Source organism: Anguilla rostrata, chromosome 6 (assembly GCF_018555375.3).
Source record: "Anguilla rostrata isolate EN2019 chromosome 6, ASM1855537v3, whole genome shotgun sequence".
NCBI lineage: Eukaryota > Metazoa > Chordata > Actinopteri > Anguilliformes > Anguillidae > Anguilla > Anguilla rostrata.
The window spans coordinates 54,967,045-54,991,044 of record NC_057938.1 but is presented as its reverse complement, the minus strand read 5'-3'; the positions used below and the strand labels follow the sequence as shown (position 1 = coordinate 54,991,044).

General features: G+C 49.4%; 1 protein-coding gene across 11 annotated transcripts in view; it reads left to right on the top strand.

Annotated features, from left to right (window-relative positions):
- The window catches only part of dnmt3ab (DNA (cytosine-5-)-methyltransferase 3 alpha b), a 147,807-nt gene that overhangs the window by 78,917 nt on the left and 44,890 nt on the right, over positions 1–24,000 (top strand). For 7 of the 11 annotated variants that reach the window (XM_064340696.1, XM_064340697.1, XM_064340692.1 and 4 more), the window contains 2 exons: positions 1,546–1,592; positions 5,855–6,004. In XM_064340696.1, the coding sequence (XP_064196766.1) occupies positions 1,546–1,592; positions 5,855–6,004 (197 nt within the window). The remainder of the gene's footprint in view (positions 1–1,545; positions 1,593–5,854; positions 6,005–24,000) is intronic. The other 4 variants (XM_064340694.1, XM_064340691.1, XM_064340698.1 and 1 more) reach the window with 2 other exon arrangements.

Sequence of the window (24,000 nt, the reverse complement as noted above, 5' to 3'; positions counted from 1 at the left end):
AAGCTCAGGGGCTACGCCATTGTGAGCTTCAGTGCAGGTTGAGACAACTTTGTCACCTGCAAGGTGGTGTCAGGCCACAGCTGTGGGACCCTGGTCAAACAGAGCACTGGAGCTGTATTACCCCCCCGTGCACGCTGTCCCTCTCTTTCACACGTCTGTGCTGCGGCCTGGCGTGTAGCTCATTCTAAACCAGAGAATCTGTTAGTTTCAGCGGAAACGCTGTGTCAGCATTAGGAAACGGCACTTGTTGTAGGTTTGATTTCCAGGCAGATCACTGCTGTTCTACCCCTGAGCAAAGGTCTTTAACGTGGATCAGTTCAGTAAATATCAAACACACACACACACACACACACACACACACAAACACACATAGACTCTCTCACACACACACAAACACACATAGACTCTCTCACACACACACACACCCAAACACACACACACACCTCTCTCACACACACACACACAAACACACATATAGATTCTCTCACACACACACACACACACACACCTCACACACACACACACACACACACACATATAGATTCTCACACACACACACACACACACACACACACACACACCACACACACATTCTCTCATTCTTTTTTGCCCATGCACAGAGTCGCTATCTCTCTCTCTCACTCTCATTCTCTCTCTCTCTCTCTCTCTCTCATTCTCACTCCCTCTCTTGTGGTTAATGCCTCTGTTACGCTGTGCATAAGTGATGAATTTTTTTCTCCGATGACCCAGTTTTTCCCAAAGCCAGAGATAGTAGTGAAACACACACACACACACAATCCTGCCTCCGCACAACTCGCCTGCTCTTCTACACACAGACGAAGGCGGCACAGCTTCCAGGAGCAACAGTCACAGCTAGCATGTGTATTTAAATTTTACATTCAGTCTTACACCTTCACCTGTCACCCGCTGGATTACAAACCCAGTTCTCTAACCATTATACTACACTCCCCCGCGTAAAATTATGGTTAGATTTACTGTTTCCTAAATACAGTGAGAGTGCCATATAAGGGGACAGATATGATAATAACAATAATAATAATAGACTTTATACTTTTTTATTCCAAATTATAGAACAAACAAGCAATAGAACAAAGGGAAAACTGTACTGTTAAATAATAAAATAGAACTCTCTGCCATTGACATTGAACCAGAGAGGATTCTGGGATAGATGTCAATGTGGGTCTGGAGGCCTTTCTCCTGTGGCAGTTTGTCGGCCCGATAACCGATGATCTTGTCTCAGAGGCTGGGAGCTGTGGCTCGGGCAAGGCCCAGGGGCTGATGGGAGTTGTTGTCTCAGAGATTGGGGGGGAAATGCCAGGTCTGGGCCCAGGGGCTGATGGGAGGAGTTGTCTCAGAGATTGGGGGGGAAATGCCAGGTCTGGACCCAGGGGCTGATGGGAGTTGTTGTCTATGAGATTTGGGGGTGGGCATGCCAGGTCCCTTTGGGGGAAATGGGGGGGGGGGGTTAGCACTGAAATGCTATCGCTGTCCTCCTGACTTTATTTTTCTTCTTCTTTCTTTCAGATGTGGAGGACAAAGAGGAGGGCGGCAGTGATGCAGCCAGGACGGAGGTAAGGAGCCCCCAAATTCTCTGTGTTTCTTGCTCCCTACCCCCCAACTGAAAAAACACCAAACCCACCTGACTGGGGCAAGCCAATCACACGCGGGCGTCCAGCTTCAGCATCTCTCTGCAAGGCTGGTGTGGTAGTGCTCTGTAGCCGTGACAACCCTCCAGCTGTGGTTAATGGCGTCGGCTGATTGGCTGATTGCCGCCTGCTGTTGATTGTTGATTGGTGAAGGTTGTGCCCTCTGTGGAGACTGAGCTGCAGGCCAGAACTCTTGTCTTCGCACAGCAAAAATGTTCAGCATGAAATCAGCTCTAATAGAGTACATGATGCCTGATATAAACTCTGTTAGAATGGATTTAGCGTTGATATATTTGCAGTGTTAGAGAATGACAGAGTGATTCAGACCCCTCTGTCAGTTCCTTTATTGGAAGTGCTAGATTATGCTAATGTGATAGACTGTTTGATCAGTTGATTTGCCGTGCTGATAGATTTTTATAAACCGATCGATCGATCGATCGATTGGGCGCAGGGACCCGTTTTTATCGCTGCTCACATGTTCTCTGCGGGCCTGGCTTGTCACTGCGGGGTTTTCTGTTTCATGTTTCTGTGTTTCATGTCCAGCGCTTCTTCATGTCTGTTTGTCTTTTTTTGCGTTTTTGGAAGAGATGAGGTCCGTGGGAGTCCCCCTGGCTTCTTCTCGTGTGGAGGCCGATCTGTGGGCTCTGTGATAGGCTGATTGCCAAGTCCTCTGGGAGAGGTGTTCATTTTTGAGCCAATCCGTTGGCCTACGCTGTGATCACATGACTTCCTTTCTGGCCAATGGCGGCCTGCTTTGGCTGACTCTCCATTTGTCCTCCATTTGTTCCTGCTCTTTCTCTTTATTTAATGTTTGGATTTTATTATTTTTTTTAAAACAATCCCAAACAATAATTGCATTAATGTTTGGCTGTGCGTGTGTTTATGGGGTCCCGCGGTACCAGGTTTGGGCGTCGGTGACGCGCGAGCGCCTCTTAGCGTTAGCGCGCTAATGCGCCGTTGCCGTGGCAACCGTCGCGTATGCAGTTTGCTGCTGTTGGAGTTTGTCTGAGCGGCCACGCCCGTTTCCCCACTTGTCCTCCGCTGTCACTCAGCCCGTCCTTTCACCCTGTGATGCTGTTTGAGCCCCGCCCATATTTGAGGCTTACTGGTCAGTCTGGACGCGTTTGTGTTTCTCCCACTGATTTAAGCTCTTCACTCTGTTGCTGTTGTTTTTGTTGTGACATGCTGGTACACGTTTTTTAGTTGCAGAAATGAATGTGAAACTGTCTCAGTATCAGGGAATAATTGTAATGCTGTGAAGTTGATTGCACAAGGGCTGAAAACTGCTTAAGAACAGGTCGGTTTGATGGAATCTGAGCTGCAGTTTGGTGATGTAATTTGGATTATTGTTTTTTTCCTGTGACCGGTTTCCTTTTGAATCACGTTCCAGATTGCTGCCCTGAATGTTGGCCAAAATTGTCAGGCACTGGGTCAGGATGGACTTCTGTTGTGTCATACGCTGGCTGTAGTTGCTCGTTTTCATTTTAATAGAAGAGTAGTGTTTCCGTTTTTTTTTTTTTTAAAGCACTGACCACAATTAGTGCTTGCACTGTTCGGTTTGTCATTTTTATTGCGGTATGAATAAAAATGGTAAACCCAAACCATTTCATTAGTGTCCTTTTAGAAACGTCAAACTGTTCAGCAAATCTGACCCGGCAGACCCAGAATTTGGATGTCCATGCGCATGGTTATATATGTGTGTTTATTGTCCATTTAAAACTTTAAACTCTTAAGTGCCAGTTAATCCCGATGGAATTTCTCAGGGGAGCGGCCGTGTCTGTGGGCTCCGGTTAATGTTAAACTAGCTCCTGGTTTTATTGGGGAGCCGGTCGACCGCGTCGGCCATCTTGCCTCCCGTAGATTCGCGACTGACGGAGCGGTGGGGGGGGGGGGGTGGCGGCGGGTTAATGGAACACCGCGGCGTGATAACCCCGATTACTGAACAACGTCCCCTTTGTGTGCGCGTTCAGGCTCCCAGTGGGGGAGGTGCGGCCTGAACAAGCTTAGTTATTCGTTAAATAATAAATTTAAAAAAAGACGACTGTGACCTTAAATTCCGTCTGGAGCTGGGTGGCCCGTAGGGAGTAAATGCCTCTCCAGGGCTGTGGCTGTGTTTGCTTTTTTGTTTGGTTATTTTAGATTATTTTAGGTTATCTTAGATTAGCGTTTCGGAGTGGGAGACACTCACGCAGGGCGGAGTCAGAGGAAGACCATTCGTACGCGGCTTTGACTGCGGTCTGCAGGTGCCTGATCTACCAGCAGGGGGCGATAGATGGCAGTGCACATGGAACCCTACCATTGGCGATACAGTCGCCAACTGCACATCATGCTACAGAGAAACCGGCCACAGTTGACACTGTCTGTGTCCGAGGGAGGTGTCTAGTCCCCCGCCCCCCCCTCCCCGAACCCTGTTCCCAGCTGCTGGGGAGGGGGGCTGTTTTGAGCCGAGCGGTTCAAAGGACAGCGGCAGCCATTTCAAGCGGTTTTGCCGTGCCCCCGGTTTGACCTTCTAAAGCCCGTATTAGCCTTGACCTCGCTAGCTCCGCTATCTCTCGCGGTGTAATCCTCTCCGCCGTGTGACCCCATGACCCCACCAGGGCCCAGGAAAGCCCCGGGGGGGTGGGGGTGGGGGGCGGGCTCTCTTTATTCCCCCACCTCCACCCACCGTTCCGTAACCGATTAGCTAATGATTAGCGAGGAGCTCCTGAATGTCGCCACTTGGTTCACATAGCGCAGTTTTTTCACCTTTGAGTTCTCAGGTTAATTCGCCCACCTGGGCTGGGGGGGGGGGGGCGGCGGGGGAGGGGGATGTTTGGTTTGTGGTTGGGGAGGGGCCGGTGTGGAGGAGGCTGGAGATCGCTCAGGTAGGAGAGGGGAGGGGGCGTCTGCCCCCCTCCCCTAACTTCAAACCGACCACTGAGTTAGTGCTTCACTAACTGAGACACCCACAGAGAGGGCTCACTCTTTATGAACACACGCACCCTCTTTCTCTAAGTGTAGAACGCCCCATCTCCAGTGGCTGTAAAATAAGTAAATAAATTACTGAGATCCTCTTAGAGGTGTAACAGCAATAATGCAGAATCAAGAGAACATGAGTTTAACTGCTGAAGGGGCTCAGTACTGACTTTGAACTGCAGCAGGAGTTTAAACATGCACACACACACACACACACACACACACACACTCACACACACACACTCACACATACAGACACACACACGCACACATACACACTCACACATACAGACACACACGCACACACACAGCAACACACACCATCATCAGACACACACACTCACACCATCACACACACACACAGCACAACACGCTACACACACACACAGCACACTACACGATGCATACATGCTCACACACACGCAAACACACACACACACACACACACTCACGCACACATGCATGCATTCACTAACACATACAGATGCATACACGCTCACACACACACACACACACACTCACGCACACATGCATGCATTCACTAACACATACAGATGCATACACACAAACACACACACACACAACAGATTCTTTCCTCACTCCACTTGACTGAAATAAGCTTAACTCCACAGGTCTGGACATCAGAAGACTCAGATACTCATGGACCGGCAGTAGAGACAGAGGCGTTTTTGTGTAAGATGGAGGAGGGGCCCAGTTCTGCCTCCGCGTTGCCAAAAAGTTCCATAAATGGTACCCAATGGTATATGAATTAGAAATATCAAATACACTTGGTTGTTTTCTTTTGTTTTTGCGGAAGACGTTGAGGCTTACGTTCGTGCGGTCGTCGCCGTAGGGACCGCACCGGCTGAGAGAGGTAGTCAGGGTTGTTAGGCTCTAAGGCCGGATTCGGACCGCCATCGCCCCGCCGTCGTCCCGCAGGCGCATCACCGCTATCTTTTGGGGACCGCCTCGTAAAGAGACGTTGTCCCACCCAGCGCTTTACTTTACAGACCCCCCCCCCCGTACACCCCCCCCCCCCACCCACCAATCCTAACAGCCCTCCGCCTCCGGCTTCCGCCATTTTGAGAGGGGGTGGGGGGTGTGAATGGGAGGGGAAAGAAAAAAAAAATAAACGAAAAAAAAAAATTTATCAAAAAAAAAAAAAAAAAACTTGCTGAAATTCAGCGGTGTAATCCCTTCTGTTTTCCCGTCTTCTCTCTCCCCCCTTTGAGCAGGGAGACAGAGCCCGGCAGCGCGGGGGAGTAGGCTGGGAGATCAGCTTGCGTCAGAGGCCCATGCCGAGAGTTACCTTCCAGGCCGGCGACCCTTATTACATTAGCAAGCGGAAGCGGGATGAGTGGTTGGCCAAGTGGAAGATGGAGGTGAGTACCTGGCTCAGCACTGGGCGCGGCACCGCAGAGACAGGGAGCTAGCGGCTAGCGGTCAGCGAGTAGCGCTTAGCGGCTAGCAGTCAACGATTAGCGCTTAACAGCTAACGGTTAACGGTTAGCAGTTAGCAGTCGACGATTAGCACTTGGCGGCTAACGGTTAGCAATTAGCCGCTGGTGGCTATCGGTTAGCGACTGGCGCTAGCAGTTTTCGGGTTAGCGAGTGGCTCTTGTTGTATGGGCGATTAGCGGTCAGCGGCCGCCGAGCAAGCAGGGTTGGGCTAGGGAAGCGCTAGGCTAAAAGCAGCCCTCGCGCAACTCGTGCAAAGCCAAGTGTATTTGATGGATCGGTTAATATCTCATGAAGGTACCATTTATTCATTTAGTCCACGAACTAGCCTTTCTTGCCTCGTCGTTGGACGGTCTGTCTTTTGCCACGTTTATTTCATTGACTTTTTTTTGCCACAAACCCTTCTTTGTTAATTGTGTTTATTTTTTTTCCTTGATGATTTCTTCAACGGGTGGGAGATGGCGGCGGGTGATTAGCAGCTGATTACTGTGGAGCGGGTGACGGGACGGGGGACGTGTGTTCCCTCGCCAAAGCTTTGTTGTTAGCAGCCGTGTGGAAAGATGGTGATCTATGGCCGTGTCGTATCCGCCATTTCTGCGCGATGACTCAACGGTGTGGGGGGGAGCCAGCAATAACAGCCCCTGCGCGTCTCTCCGGAAACCCCGCCGCGGAAGCTCGTGTACCTTATACAGTGTGATGTCATCTTTGCTCTAGACCTCGCTAATGAGTCGTGCAATGGGCAAAAAAAAAAAAAGAGTAAATCAGCGCAGTAAAACGTTGGCAGCTTAAATATCACATACGATGGCTGTACAGGGCCGAGGTAGATGGAAATTTCGGGGGAACGGATTCCGCTTCGTTTAAGTTTTTCCGAGGCTCGAGAGGGAACAGATGGGATTTCAGCTCGGGTGCGTATGTGTGTGTGTGTGTATGAACGCGAGGGAAAAGCTCTACGCTTTGCCGTAGAATCTGAGTTAACACATTTTCTACAAAGTCTCCTTTTTTTATTTATAAAATTTATAAACATCATTAAAATTCATTGCTCTCAGTCATTACTGTGCTGGAAGTTTCAGCTTGTCAGTAGAAGTGAGGGATGAGGCTCATATCCTGAAAAAAAAACTGTCTGCCAGTCACCTGAAGAAAAGAAAGGTTTTTTTTTTTAGTGCTGAGTACACCTAGCTAAACCTCAGGAGTGTTTGAGGATAGTGACCTGGAAAGAACCATTCTCCTGAAGAGCCCCTGTTCCTTAGGGACATTACAGACGTGCGCGCGTATGCACTCAAGCCTGAACCTGACAAACGCACAATCTGTGGATGATTTTTGGCCAGTCCTACCTCTCCGTCCCCTCAGCCAAACCCGCCATGACGGTCAGGTTTAGCGTGTAAAATCAATACACGCATAATCAGGTTTATGGTTGATTACTGGTCTGTACAGTATGTCTGATGCCCCAGAACAGGCCCCTAGGCCACAGCCCTGAGCCGCACAGTGACCGCAGGTACTGACAGATGGATGGATACACGAGCAAATGGATAGATGACAGATAGAAGGATAACCGGATAGATGGATAGATCAATATTTATTTTTATTAGATGTACTTTATTGAAGGAAAATCTCCATTCAAACTGTCTTAAGCAACAAGAGTCCAGAGAAGACGTTCACAAGATTCAGAAGAACAAAAACTAAAAAAAAAAAAAAAAACTATTTCACTTGCATCTTGTATTTCACACTACTTACCCACAGCCTTCTCCACTCAATTTTCAGTTTTTCCTCTCGACAGCAAACGCACAACAACACCCCCGGTGCCTCCACACAGTTACTCAAAAACACGCTGTAATCAGCTTGTGCTGTAATATGCAAATTCCGGTCTTATTCTGGCGCTGACTGAAACTTTTGAACATCACAACAGCTTCACTCAGCTTTACCCTTGGGTCATGGAATCTTGGCTGCTCTTCAGAAGTACCCCGTTCGGTCTGACCAATCAGGAGCTTTTGCAAATGCAGGCCTGCGTATGCGCCTTCTTGCCCTGTGGTAACCAGGCAAACGAAAACAGTTTCAGTAAAAAAAAAAAAAAAAAAGAGGACTCATTTTCAGACGCTCTGAAGCGGGGTGAATAGGTTGTTTAAATGAATCCTGTCCCGATAACATGACTGTAGGAGACACGCTTGCCTTCCTCGTGCCCGCAGCCTGTCAGGGGGAGCGGGGTCAGGTCTTATTTGGGTGTGCAGTCGGCCTTCGCTCCCGAACCTGGACGGAAGCGAAGGTCATTGTGAGCCGACTCCTAGTCTGCGAGTTTGCTCTCCGCTGTGATTTGAACGCCGTCCGCGAACGGAAATCTTGATCGTAGAGCGCTGGCAGTGCTGACACCGCACCGTATGGACGTGAGACAGGTGCATCTGAAATGCCTGCCCATGTGACACCGTCATAATGATGTCATAACGCCGCCTTGCATTATGGTCCCTCTGGGTTATGACTGGTTATGTACCTTTATCCTCCCCCTGGCAAACAAACACACGCGTGTGCACACATACACACACACACACACGCGCACACACACACACGCACACGCACACACGCACACGCACCTGCACACACACACACGCACGCACACACACTGTGCTGTACAAGCACAACCAAACACATGTACCAACACAATCCCCACATAAAGCTTAAGCATGTAATTACACAGGTACAAGAACATTTTATTGTAACCTGACTACAAATGTCATGTTGTTTTATTTTTTTATTCACGGCTGAGTTGATTGGGAGGTCTTTCTCTTTGTGTGATTTGTAATATCGCGTGGATCGAATGATAGATTTACGGAGTGAATCAGCCAGTATGAAGATGTGATTTTTTTTTTTTTTTTTTTGAGTGGTTAAATAAACCAACTGATGCAAAATATGTTCAGTTTTGCTTCAGGCGATTCACTTTGAGGTCTTCGGAGAGCAGTGTTTTTATTGCCCGCTAAGCAAACTGTGTTTGCGCACAAAGACGTGTGCCAAGATTAATGCGTTAAACAAATACCAGCAGATCATCACTGTGGGTGTAATGTTGGAAACCGATAGTCTAGTCATTATGTTTATGTCTATAATTCGTATAAAGACATGCCATTACATCATATAATTTTATCAGACTCCATTTGTAATTGCCGATAAAGTTGTGTGGGAAGTATAACACCTCACCTGGCAATTGAAAAAAATGAACACATTCACCTTATGCCAAACTGCAGTAAAACGAGCAGGCGCACATTGTCACTGAGAGTGATTGCGTTTGTGTTTAAAGTTTAGGAGAAGCCTCTATGTGCTGTCAGAAGCCTGTCGGTTGCGTGATGGAAATCCTGCATTCTGAGCATTCTCTGTCCGAGACCATTTGACCCAGCAGAGGGGTCTTTTGCCTCCAGAAGATTTTCGGTGGTACTGTACCTGTGAGATTATAGAATTTGGGGTGTCTGGGATGGGGTGCACAGTCGAATATGAATACGAATATGAATAGGGGTCGGCAGGTGTGGCTGAAATAATGTGTGTGAAGTGTTGGAATGTTCGGGTTAGTGTTTGAAAATCTTCTCAAAATCTTTTTTTTTTTTTCAAATTCGGCCGCCCCTTTAAGTGGGACTGCTGCGCCCTTTATATATTTGAGTGACACTTGAGGATTTAGGAGGTCGAAGCAGGCCTTTTGGGGAATTTTTTTTTTTTTTTTTTTGGTTCACCCTCTCTGACTTTTCCGCCACTGAAACATGACACCCGGCCGCGTGTGTCGAGGGGCCGAGCTGAAACGTGATTGAGAAGCGGTTTTCAGCTCGCCCGCAGAGAGAGAGAGAGAGAGAGAGAGAGAGAAGGGGGGGCGGTTGAGGCACCATTTCCGCCAGCCAGCTCACAGCAGATGGGGCTGGGTGGGAAAGATAAGATCAGGCCCAGAGAAAACTCACTCACACATGCCCCCCTCCTTCTGATTAATCATTTCATTTAATTTATGTTTTTTTTAACCTTTTTATTTTCTTTTATCGGGCTATCGCTGCGGCTGAAAGTGTGACGTTTTCAGACAGCATGTGAAGGAACGTGTTGGGGGTGCAGGTCAACAAGCGCAAGCGGTACGGGAATCACTCTCCACGCTCAGAATTATTACTCCTCAGACCTGTTCCCTGAACGTTCCGATGCTGATGTCACAATCACGGCTGGTGACTGGAAGCAAGAGTTCTGGAACACGTTTTTTTTCTTGGAAGTTCTTAGTCAGTGTTCTAGAACTCCGCTGCTTTTAGTCACCACAGGAGTTGATTGTGACATCAGCATTAGAATGTTCAGTTAAGAACCTTCTAATCACGTATTTGTGACCTCACAGCTTAAGGGGTTAAGTACCAGGGCGAAGTGGAGCTGCAGGTAGAGATGACGGATTACCTGTGGAACCCACCTGGAATGCTGTTTACTGCTCGTTGTCTCACCTGGAGGAACATTTTGTGACATATTACTCCTGGGCCTCATTCTTTGGCCTGTGCTCAATCAACCTTAGTCATTTTTCTTCAGCTCATTTTGGCAAGTGGTTTAGTTTTTATGATAGCTGAACTGATAGGAAAATAACTCTTCTTTTTAGTTTTTTGGTCGAAGTTTAGGATGAATGTTGTTTGAATCCCAGCCTTGACATGACAGCCATAGTGGAACTGTGTGTGTGTGTGTGTGTATGTGTGTGCGTGTGTGTGCATGTGTGTGCGTGTGTATGTGTGTGCGTGTGTGTGTGCATATGTGTGCGTGTGTGTGTGTGTGTGTGAGAGTGTGCACGCATGTGAGTGTGTCTGTGTGCGTGCGTGTGCGTGCATGTGTGTCTTCCTCTAATAGTGTGTAAGGGTGCCAGTTCTGGGGTTGTATTCATAAAAGGCAGAAAGTGGTCCTCATCTATATAAGGTGAAGTCACATATTTTCCCTTCATTGTAAGTCACTCGGGGATAAGAATGTCTGCTAAATCAATTTAATGTAATGTAATATATATTTGCGGGCACACTGGAGCGGTTGCATACTGCTCCGTACGGTATGATATAGTAGCATGTGCCTCACCCCTTTCCAACATCACAGAGCATTTTCTGGCCTGGAATCCATTAGGGCTCTAATTATTGGCACAGTTTCCGAGATATCTGCGGAGAATCAAAATGGTTGACAAGGGGAGAGGGGGAGAGGGAGAGGGAGGGAGGGGGGGAGATGGAGGGAGGGAGGGAGGGAGAGACAGAGAGAGAATGGCTTCCCTTACAGTTCGCGGCTGGCCTCTTTGGCTGGAAAAAAAAAAGAAACTACAGTACCCATCTACAGAGCAGATGCACTGACATCCAGCCAGGTTACGACAGAGTCGGGGAAAAAGACAGGAAGTGATGTCACTTTATTGGTGGAAAACAGAAGAGCCCTGCACCGGTCACTGAGTTCACCTGGCAACGGTGACAACACTAACTGCTAACACCTGCATGTAACCAGGAAGTATAGCTGGAAAATATCCACCAATCACCACCAGCATTGTTGTTACTGGTTGCTGTTTATTGGTTGTTACCAATGTACTCCAACTGTCATTTCCCCATTTTATTATTATTCCTGATACTGATGTGTTGTGTTACATCCTGATGTATAACAAAAAACAGTGTTCACGTCTTACTGTGGTTGCCTGCAGTAAATTTAAATGCCGCTCCAGTGAAATTAAAAAAAGAGAAGACTCTTGAACCCCTCCCTCTCCACTACCAAATTAAAATTAAAAAAGTCTCTGGTCTGGCGCCAAAAACCATATGGCAGCCATTGTACTTAAAGAAAAAGAAAAAACAAAACATTAAAATATTTCTCTGTAAATTACTACATTTATAGCCGTGATGTGAAACGTAACCGTGTACTGTGGTGGGGGGTAGTGCTTGCGGCAGTTTGCCGGTTTGTAGTTTCGGTTGTCGTCGGGCAGAATTCCACGCAGCGCTGAGTTTTGATTGGCCGGGGTGCTTTTAAAATCCCGGCTCTTTTTTAGATGCGGCCTTTCCATTAACTTTCCCCCGGCCAAACCCGAGTGTTTGCGTCTGATTGGAGGAAAGGTCGCCGTGGCAACCCGGCACCCAGATGAAGGGAGCTCTAATTGGAGCTCGAGATGTGGAGGCTCCGCCCCCCCCAAAAAAACTAGCCCAGGAAGTGTCTGCTGGACCCGTTAGGTGTGTGGGGCTAATTTTGGCTAATGGCTTTAATATTGAAGCAGCACCTCGGCCATCCTGTCCTCAGGCTGAGAGGGACTCGGGGAACAGAGACAAACGAGGAACAGATTTTCATTTATTTTGTTACTTCATTTTTCTTTTTTCTTTCTTTTTTTCTTTTTTTTTTTTTTGAACTTTCACACAGTAGAATTTCGGCCAGCTGTCGGCCTCGTGTGGGTGTGTGGTGGGTGTGTGTGTGTTGTGGGTCGTGTGTGTGGTTATTTGTGTGTGTCGGTGTGGAGTGTGGGAGTGGGGTTGTGTGGGGTGTGTGTGTTGCTGGGTGATTGTGTGGTGTGGTGTGTGTGTGTGTGTGTGTGTGTGTGTGTGTGTGTGAGTGTGTGTGTGTGTGTGTGTGTGTGTGTGTGCCCTTCAAATGGAAATACTTAACACTGTGGGAACACACAGTACAATTCCCAGTGTTCATTCAACTCTTAACAGAGTGCATGTGAGTCCAATGGGGACCGTATGTACACTGCAGGAGTTGATTTAACACTGAACTTTTTTACTGTGCGGGTGATGGGCGACGTCCAGGGATTGGCACCTTTTGTAACCAGTGGGGTCATGACTCAACCCAACACCACCCCCCCCCACCAACAGTCCTCTCCCCAAAACAGTCAGTCTGATGTGACAGGTTTCTTTTGGGATGCCCCCCTCCTAAAAACTACTGTACCTGCCTCTCTAAGCCCAGGGAGGGGTCATGTGATCGCGGTGGTGGCGGTTATCACAGGTAGCTGAAGGCCACAGAAGGTGCCAGAACAGTTACTATAGTAACAGTATAGGTAATGGCGCCCTGTCATAGACAGTGTAGTGTAGCGTAATGGGTAAGGAGCTGGTCTTGCAACATAAAGGTTGCAGGTTCGATTCCCGGTGTAGGTCACTACCACTGTACCCTTGAGCAAGGTGCCTAACCTGCATTGCTTCAGTGTATTATCCAGCTGTGTAAATGGATGCAGTGTAAATGCTGTGTAGAGGTTGTGTAAGGCGCTCTGGATAAGAGCGTCTGCTAAACGCCTGTAATGTAATTAGACAGGTTTCGTTCCAAACTGAGCTTTTCGGATTTGACGGAGGCGACGCGTCCCACAATGCACTGCAGCGTGTGGCTGAAAGTGACAGTCGCCGTGGCGACCGCTGGCTGCCGGTGCGAGAGCGAGAGAGACCGAGATCAGTTTCAGAAACCGCGCCCGCCACGCCTGAGAGGAACCAGGCTAGAGGGCGAAGTCCTTTTTTTAGACTTTTTTTTTTCCACTTGGAGTTTTGAAATGACTGGTTTTTTTTTTTACTCCCCCCCCACTTAAATTCGGAAAAGCAGTTCAGAAAACAGACGCTGGGTGAACTCAGAAGTTCGGCAGTAAACCTGTGCTGCCAACTCTCTTTTTTGTTTTTTGTTATTCAAATTTTCTACGGCAGACTCACAGGGAAGGCAAATTAAATCCTAAAACCTGCCAGTTCATTTATGTCCCCGGTAGGGGACATGAGAGTCTGGTCTTTTTCTAAAGAATCTTATTCTAGTTTTCTGAAACCTGCACTCCCAGTGACATCCGGTAACAATAAAATAAATCATATTTTTGAATATATTTTCACTGCAACGTGATTTTGCCATCCAAGATACTTGTATTATGTAAATAAAATTAAAATACTTAAACTTTATTTTGCCCAGTCAAGGAGTGTATGTAGTTATTTATATATAAATCTGAGAGCAGCAGTATTTTGTTTATTAGCCCATATATTGTGAATTATTGCAGCGTCTCGATAATAGATTTTATTTCTGTGTATTTTCAGTATATTTCATGTTTTGACGGGTATTTAGTTTTTTTTTTTTGGCATCAGTTTGAAGTCCTGAGTGAAATGTCAGGCGGTGTCACGTCAGGTGGTGATTTCGAGGCAGGCGAGTTATTGATCGAGACGTGAGGGAATTGCCCGAGGTTCCCTTTGAGTAAAATACCATTCAAAACAAATTCAAAACAGAATAGCTCTGGGGCTCGGGGACCTGCCTAAAACAGGTGATGCAAATATGATCATTTCAGACTCCGGAGTGATTTAAAAAAAGGAAAAAATGTATTTGTCTTCCATTTTCATAAAATCATATCTTCTCTTGTGTGTTCTCTGTTTCCTGGGCAGAACTGATCTTATTTATAGTCTTGGTGGTTTTTAATTTGTCTTTTTAAAAAAAAAAAAAAAAAAAGTTTTTTGATGGACTCGGGAAGAGCACCAGGTGTCCGGCCAGGTGTGCGGCACGTGTCACACCTGGGCGTTCTGACCAGGTGACCAGCGGACGATGCGATTGGTCAGCGCCCGATGCCCACAGGTGGTGCTTTACCTGTGGAAGGCAGCCAGCGCTGCCCACCTGCGTGGCGCTTCTGGAAGGTGGAGTTCACTGTCTGCAGCTCTTCGGAGGGATTCAGTGAGGCTTTAAAGGCCTCAAAAGGAGGCGGGGCCGGTCGTGTGCCCCGTGGCTGTGCCGTAGTCCCGCTCGTGCGCGTTTATAAGCGTCTGCGGCGTACAGACGTCTCAGAGAGGCTCTCTTCGACGCACTCGATCCATTCTCATCTGCGTCGAGCGTCCATCGCTCTGCTCGTTCCACCCTCTGGATCCGCCCTGCGTCCTGATCCTCTTCTCGTTCGATCTCTGCTGTCCGACGCTCTGTTTCCTGATCCGCTCCTGCTCGTTCCTGATCCGCTCCTGCTCGTTCCTGATCCGCTCTGCTCTGATCGTCTTCTCTGATCCGCTCCTGCTCGTTCCTGATCCGCTCCTGCTCGTTCCTGATCCGCTCCTGCTTGTTCCTGACGTATCGTGCAGCAGGTGCCATCGTGGCGGGGCGTTACCGTGTAAATTTTAACCGCCGCTGTACCGCTGCAAACGGAACGCGCCTTTTACAAAATGGCTCCCACCTGTCAGAGCCCCTGTTAACCGTGAACACAGTCTCCCTGCACAGGCACTTAACCACACACACACACACACACACGCACACACACACACACACACACACACACGCACGCGCACACACACACACACGCGCACACACACACACACACACACACGCACACACACACACACACACACACACGCACACACACACACACGCGCACACACACACACGCGCACACACAACACACCACCACGCACACACACGCGCACACACAACACACGCGTCACACACATACCACGCCACACACACACACGCGCACACACACCACAGCACACACGCACGCGCACACACACACACACGCACGCACACACAGCTGCAAGCGCACACATACACACGACACACACACACACACAACGCACACACACACCGCACGCACACACACTGCAAGCGACACCACAACACACATGCACACACACACACACACACCACACAGCACACACACACACACACACACACATGCACACACCACGCGCACACACACACACACACACACGCACGCTCACAGACACGCACACGCACACACACACTCCCTCTCCCCTGCCTCTCTCTCTCTCTTCCTCTCTTTCCTGCCTCTCTCTATGTCTCTCACTCTCTCTCTCTTACCCTCTCTCTCTTCTGCCTCTCTCTCTGTCTCTCCCTTCCTCTGCCTCTCTCTGTCTCTCCCTTCCTCTTTCTCTCTCCTTCTCTTTCTCTCTCTCCTGTTGGGCGGTGCTGATCAGTCAGGGCGGTTCTATGCACAGTGCCGGGCTGGGGGGGGAAGGGTGTCCTCAGATGACCCGAGCTTTGACCGTGGGGGAGGGGGGGGGGGTTGGTGGGGGGGTGTCCTCAGCTGACTCGGGTTCGTGCAGGCGGGAGACTTGCAGGCTCAGGCAGGGGAGCGGGAGGGAGAGAGAGAGGGAGAGAGAGAGAGAGGGGCTGGGATGGGACTGCAGAGCTGAGTACTAACACATGTCTGCCAGTGTGCAGGTAAATCCCTCCCCCTGCTGGCCGGCTCCGGTACTGCAGTTCACACTGGGACAAACGTTCGATTGATGAGTATCGGTGGAGAGCGGGAAGGGAGACATGTTCCAGATTCCTCTCGACTACAGAAAGTCGTGTGTGTGTGTGTGTGTGCATTCTCTTTCACACTCACACAGTCACACACACAGTCACACAGTCACACCCTCACACACACACACACACTCACACCTTCACACACTCACACACTAACCCTTCCGCAGCTGACCTTTGAACCCTCTTGGGGGTGCAGTTCAGTCACATGACCTTGCCTCAGCTCTGGGTCTTCAGAGAGTCGGAGAGCATTACACTACATTACATTAAAATACATTACATTACATTTATTTGGCAGTCGCTTTTATCCAAACTTACAAAAGTGCATTGGACCATGCAAGTGCATGCTTACAAGTACATATGAGTATATGATAGAGAGTGCATAACAGTACATGAGAGTACATGATGACAAGTACTTGAGGGTGCATGCGAGTACATGATTAGCAGTAAATAAGAGTACACAAGAGTGCATAAGAATACACGATTAAGGGTGCATTTACCTGGTAACTGGAGAGCATCCACCACATGACCTTTCTGGGCTGTTCCGGGAAATTGACTCCTGTCTGTGCAAAAAGCAAAATAAAGTCTGTGGTGCAGTGTGCAGTGAAGTGTGTGTGCACACGCATGTCTGTGTGCGCGTGTGTGTGTGTGTGTGTGTGTGTGCGATGTGCTGGTCTGGTTGTGGTGTGTGTTGTGTGTGGCATGTGCGTGTGTCTGTGTGTGTGTGGTGCTGCGTGTGTCGTGTGTGTTGTGTGTGTGTGTGTTGTGTGTGTGTGTGTGTGTGTGTGTGTGTGTGTGTGTGTGTGCGCGTGTGTGTGTGTGTGTGTGTGTTGTGTGTGTGTGTGTCGCATGTGCGTGTGTCTTTTTTGTGTGTGCGTGCGTGTGTGTGTGTGTGTGTGTGTGTGTGCGCATGTGCGTGTGTGTGTGTGTGTGTGTGTGTGTGTGACTTGGCTTGTTCAGTACCCGCCCCTGACTAAAAGCCTTCCACTTCAGCAGCGTGGTGCTCAGCCTGAACTCTCTGGACGTGAGCATCCGGCTCTTTAGACAGATAATAAAGTAACTCAATCTGAGCTGTGCGGCGGAGCCGGGGACAAAGCCGAGCGCGAAGCCCGCAGCTCCTGACAATAGCGCAGGGCGCGGTGTGCAGGCCGCCCGCCCTGTTTGAATCTGGGACTCCTGCTCTTATCTGAACGCACTCTGAAACGGATCAGCAGCGCTGCGCTTAACACTGTGTGGTGTTACATCAACTCCCTCAGAGTACAAGTCTCTCTGACCCCTCTTTGAACTCATATTAACTTTGTTAGAGTTAAATTGATGCATGGTCATGTATTCGCTGTGTGCGTGAAAAGGAAAGAAATGTAGGGTCAAATGTAGAAGCTGTTTAAAATACCGACCAACCTTATTACCCCCCCCCCCCTCCCCACCATCCCCCCTTCACGGCGGCCATGTTGATTGTTTGCTGTTGCAGCTGTGCTCTCAACCATGAGCTTAAAATGTCGCACTGAGGGAACGCCCCACACACACATGCACACACACGCACGCGCACATATGCACGCAAACACACACACACACACACATATGCGCTCACACATGCACGCGCACATATGCACGCAAACACACACACAAACACGCACACACATGGACGCAAACACACATACAAACACGCACACACATGCACGCGCACATATGCACGCAAACACACATACAAACATGCACACACATGCACACGCACATATGCACACAAACACGCACACACATGCACGCGCACATATGCACTTGCGCACACACACACACACACACGCATGCACATGTCAGTCTATTTATAAGCTGAGTTTTCAAAGAGGTGCTTGGTAACAAGCAGAAACACACAAGCGAACTGCTGCCGCCAACCACACACTCAGCATAATGCAGCTGTCATTTAAGATGTGTGTGTGTGCGTGTGTGAGTGTGTGTGTGTATGTGTGCGTGTGAGTATGTATGTACATATTTTTATAGGGGTTGGTGTTCCATTTTGATTCAAGTGATTTAGGAAATTAATTGAGGTTACATTTATTAATTGAGACATCCTCATAGAATATTTGGAATTTGATGGTCATTTTTTTAAAGCTCATTTTTGTGTGTGTGTACATGTGCAAGTGTGTGTGTGTGTATGTGGTTATGTGGGTGTGTGTATGGGGTTGTATGTGTGTGCAAGCTTTTGTGTGCGTGGATTGTATTCTTCATTCTACACATATATTTGGTTTATGTAAACTGTTGAAACTGTACAGACTAAGAAAGGGACCGTCCCCTCACCCATCCCCCCTCCCCTGCCCCCCCCTGCCCCCCGGCCCCCCCCAGCAGTGACGGCCGTCGGCGGGGCACCTGCAGGGCTCCATCCCCCCTTATGTAACCCGCTTTCAGGGCGCGTTGCATAACATTGGCTCCAGATCCTATGGAGGCCTTTAGCATTTCAAGAGAAACTCGTTCAAAATGTTAAATGAAGCTTACGCTGGTAGATTAGACCTCACCCCCCCTTCCCCCCCCCTCCACCCTCCTGCCCCTTCCCTGGGGCGGGGGGTTCTCTCTGTAAAATTGGGGGTGGGGAAAAGGGGGGGGGGGTGGAGGACAAGGGCATCAAGACAATGGGCCCCATTCACCATTCTGTGTGCGTCTCGGGGGGGGGGTGGGGGGTGGGGGGAGGGGGACACTGCGCCTCTGTTTGTCCCGCTCGCTCGGCTACTGTATCGAATGCACTGCCACGTGAATCGTCACTTCGGGTTTTTAAGGATTTAGTGTCGTCACGGCGATAACGTCAGCCCGTGTCACCTGACCCTGTTTCAGCGCCTGGGGGGAGGGGGTGGGGGGGGGGGTTCAGTGGACTTGATCTTCTGTAGTGGCTTCTAAAAATGGAGGGGCTGTGTGTTGCATGAAAAGATAAAGTCTAATTTCTTCAGTGCTGATAATGGTAACTGTAACAATAACCCTCGTAATAATAATGCTACATGATATTCATGGTCATAATTATCTTGGAATTGCAGTTTGAACGCAGGCGTGTTTAGATTATTATTGTTCGTGCGTGAGATGCTGATCCAGCCGTCCGTGGTGTAAATCCACTGGAAAATGGCTGTGATTTTAGGCCTTTCTTAAGGTGAAATGTCTCTCGCGTTTTTGTTTTATTTTTTCCCCCATTTTTCTTTTCTTTTTTTTTTTTCCGCGACGTTCCCAAATTAATCCAGCACGAGGCAGGGAACGCTTCAGTATTCCGTGATGATCGGTCGCCATGGAAACGGGAGCAGGGCCTACCGTATCCGAGCCTGCGCTCACCCCTGCCCCCCACCCTCGCCCCCGCCCCCCCCCCCCAGTAAAGCCGGGACAGAGAGGATCATAAATATGTCTAAAGGGGTGAAAATATTGCCGAATTGGCAGGACATGCCGGGTCCAGCCCTGGGTGGAGGAGGGGGAGAGAACGAGGGAACGGGAGAACGGAGGAAGGTGGCGTCCTGCGTTTGCGTCTTTGTTTACACACGTGGGGGGGAGGGGGGGTTATTTTTTCACACTAACACCATTAAAACTGAGAAGGCGAACAGAGAGAGAAGCTTTTTTTTCTATAAATAGCCGCGCTGTTTCAGTCTCTGACCAGATCCGCAGAAGAGCCAGATGGGCGCTCTGTGTCCTTTCGTTTCTGCCATATTTGTTTTTTTTTTTTCTTCTCTTTAAACCCATGTCATATGTCCCCCTGCCCGCCCCCTCACCACCCCCCCCCACCCACCTCACGCCGCCTTTGATGTTTTACGTCTCTCGCATTCCAATGCCAAGACTTAGAGAGAAAAAAAGGAAAGAAAAGAGAAAAGATAAATCCTCGGTCATGCTTTCGCTGAGAGAAGCGGCAGCAGTGCATGTGCATTACTGTGCTGCGCTGGCTTTTTATTTTTTGCAATTCAGTGGTGGGGGGGGGGGGGGGTTCTCCTGTATGGAGGGGGGGGGGTGGGGGGGGGCAAGTTTTCACATTTTCGCGGTGTCTTGGAAGGGGGGGCAGTTTAAACGTGCAGTGAAAGCCTGGTGTATGTGCCTCTCGCCTGGACGGGGACCCTCCTCTTCCATGCGTTAGCTTTACCCCCCCCTCTCTGAGCCCCCCGCCCCCAAACCCAGCCCCCCGCCCCCCGCCGCCCCCCCCCCGCCCCCCGCCCCCCCCCCCCCCCTCGCCCCCTCCCCCAGCTATAGAAGCGGACTCCTGCTATAGATATGAGGGGCTGCAGACGAGGGCTTGCTGCAAATTTTCAGCCTGTATGTAGACAGCCTCCTGGCTTCCTGCCAACGTTCTGCAAGTCCTCTCCGGCCAATCAGGATCCTCGTCGGCTGTCACCTGACCCTGAATTCCCAGACAAAGAAATTTTCAGCGTTTTTTTTTTTTTTTTTTTTTCCCTCTCGCTCTCGCTCTCGCTCTCGCTCTCTCTCTCTCTCTCTCTCTCTCTCCTCTTTTTTTTTTTTAAAAGCAAGCTCCAGCTTTACCCCACAGGAGAGGGGGGCAAAAGAATAAAATAAAACCCCAGACTGGATTTAAAGTTGCCTGCCGGAGGTTTTATGGGTACGTTGCGAGCGTTATTTGTGTTTGATTGCGTGGTGTTTGTGGCGCTCTTTCCCCCCGCGTTTCGGGCCGGGGATCTGGCGAGGGGAATATGCTGACTTGGGGCATTCGGTGCGAGAGTTTACGCGGGGCATCTGCTCCGCTCGGCTTAAAGGGAACCCGTCTCTTTAAAAGAGGAAGGGGAGGAAGGCGGCGGCTCCCCGACCGCTCGGTGGAAAAGTACTTTGGACGTGAGCGGAGCGGAGCTCGCACCGGGGCGACGTGTTTGTGCGCGAGAGAGAGAGAGAGAGAGAGAGAGAGAGAAGGCTACGCCGGGCTTTTCTTCTTCTTCACTTCCCGCACATAAATGTCACTTTTCTGTTTTGTTTTTTTTCTCGGCGGTTGTTTCGTAGAATCTTTGCCGTTTCTTTTTTAACCGTTTGCAAGTTTGCAGTTTGTTGCAGCGGCGGCGTTGGCCGAGTCGCCTGCATCGGCGGATTTCGGAATGCGCTTGTGTCGCTGTGCTTTTCAGCGAAGTTTGACTTTAGTTTTGTGGCCGTGGGTTTTAAAACCCCCCCTGCCTGAAAAGGGACATTTGGGGCAGAAAGTGAGAGGGACGTTTGGGGCAGAAAGGGAGAGGGGCGTTTGGGGCAGAAAGTGAGGGGGACGTTCTGAAGGGGAACGTGGCTCTTTAAAGCAGGGTAAAAGTTTATCTCCCCGGGCCTGGAGACTTGAACTTGTAAATATTTATAACTGCTCTGAGGCTGCCGTGTCCGTGTGCAAAAAAAAGAAGAACTGCTTTTAATAAATGATTACGGTTGTAAAGATGCGTTTGACTTTGTGCAGCTGACTACTTCAGTTAGTTTTTTTTATTTTTAAAGATGGATGGTTTGTGTGTGTTTTAAAAAAAAATGTATTTGAAGTGTCTGAAACTGGTGCAGAAAATGCCTGACAGATTCAGTCAGGACCTCGCCAGCGTGCTCTCAGATAGCGTGAACTCGGGTGTTTGAGAAAGAAAGAAAGAAAGAAAGAAAGAAAGAAAAAAAACAGTTTTACGATCGCAGCCGAGCTGCAGGGAGCGGGGGGGCGGCTGGGGTTCGAGGGGTTAAACCTGCCTGTCTCACGCTTTTGCACAATACTGGGAAGTGTTTGCAGCTCCCAAAGAAAACTGAAAACTTCCAAACTCGAGGAAGTCGGCGATCCCCGTGTGTGTGTGTGTGTGTGTGTGTGTGTGTGTGTGTGTGTGTGTGTGTGTGTGTGTGTGTGTGTGTGTGTGTGTGTGTGTGTGTGTGTGTGTGTGTGTGTGTGTGTGTGTGTGTGTGCCGGGCCTGCGGTCAGCTGGCTGGTTCTCAGGAGCGCGCTGTGGCTGCATGGTTCTTACCCCCCCCCCCCCCCCGCCCCCATGCTGTATGCAACACGTGCATTATATGGGGGGGGGGCATTCTTATCCCCCCCCCCAGTGCCACATGCAACATGTGCATTATACAAGGGGGGAGCATGCCTATTGTCCCCCAAGCTGTGTGCAACACATGCATTAACGGGGGGGCATAGTTATTACTCCTCCCCCCCCCCCCCAGTGCCATGTGCAACACGTGCATCATAAGTGTGGGGGGGGCAGAACTAAAAACTTTAAGCGCTTATGCAGCAGAGGTGCCCTCTTTGCCCCCATGTTGTTTCCGGTAGAGGACATGTGACCCGCCGTGTGTCTGCACGGCTCTGTGAGCGCACGGGCCCTCCTGCACGCTGTATTATCTTAATGGGATTGAACGGTGACATTGGCCATGGGTGCATGCTTAATTTGTTTATCCTGTTGTTGTCCTTGTGTTTTTCCGTGGGGGGTAGGCTAGGGGGGCGAGGAAGGGAGCGGGATTGCCCCTGACCCCCCCCCCCCAAGGCCCGTATGAAAAATGGCCAGATTAGAAACTGGGATCTCGATGAACGCTGCTCAGTTAGTTAATTAATTAGGAGCTGCCTGTTACCTGCTGCACATTGGTGAAGGTGTTGAGTGTTCAGTTTGTACCTGAGCTATTGCAGGTGAGGGAGAGAGAGAGAGGAAGAGAAAGAAGGAGAGAGAGAGCGTGAGAGAGAGAGAGAGAGAGCTGCTGATAATCTTCAGGTGTGGTGAGAACCTCGGGCCTACACCAGGAGCGCTTTTACAGGCCCTCTGGAGTTTTCTGCGTGCTTTTAAGATGTTCTACAAATTTCACTGCTCTTAATTAGTCTACATGCATGCTACTGGATAGTAATGTATAATGCATAAGAATAACCCTCTGTTTTATTGGCCTGCATAAGCCTGAATTAATTGCTCATTATTGAATAATTGCGTATTAGAGACGCCCGTCCGGTGAAGTGATAAAGCGGAGGCGAGCGGTCTGCTTTCTGCGCTCATCGTTTTCGTTTGCGCAGAGAGGGGGGGAAGCTCTCGCATCGGACTGAGAGGAAGACGCCGCTGTCGGGTTGAGTTATTTTCAGTTTCAGGCGGTGTGGAACGATGGCCTGAGAGGCAGGCCGAGCGGCCCGCTGGCTTTGGGCTCTGCGTTCTCTCTGGATCGTATCAGCGCGTGTCTCTCTCTCCCCCTGAGTCGTTCGGTGCTCGGACGGTTAATCCACGTCTTACAAAACCCTTTAAACAAAACCCGTGTTCCTGCTGAACTTCGTCTGCACTGCCGGCTGGGTGTCTTTTTCACTTGTGCGTTTACCATCGTTGTATGTTTGTTTCGTCAATCTTTTCCCGCTTGTTTTTGTGGATTGTCACATCGCGTAGCTTCCTGCGCCGCGTACGACAGGTAATCCAGTTTCCGTTACATTACATTACAGGCATTTAGCAGACGCTCTTACACAACTTTTACACAGCATTTTTACATTGTATTCATTTATACAGCTGGATATATATACTGAAGCAATGCAGGTTAAGTACCTTGCTCAAGGGTACAACGGCAGTGTCCTTCCCGGGAATCGAACCTGCGACCTTTCGGTTACAAGCCCAGTTCCTTACCCACTGTGCTACACTCCGTTCGGCGTCAGACGCGGTTTCCGCAATCTAATTATCATCGTTTTGTTTTGTTTTTTTTAAAGTAATCGAATTGCAGGAGAGGGATTGGGTCGTTACCCTGCTGTGGGTGCGTACCGACCCGTGATGATCTTTCCGGAACACGTCCGCCGTGACCCTCGTCTCCGGAGCGGGGGGGGGGGCGAACCCTGCTGGGGGGG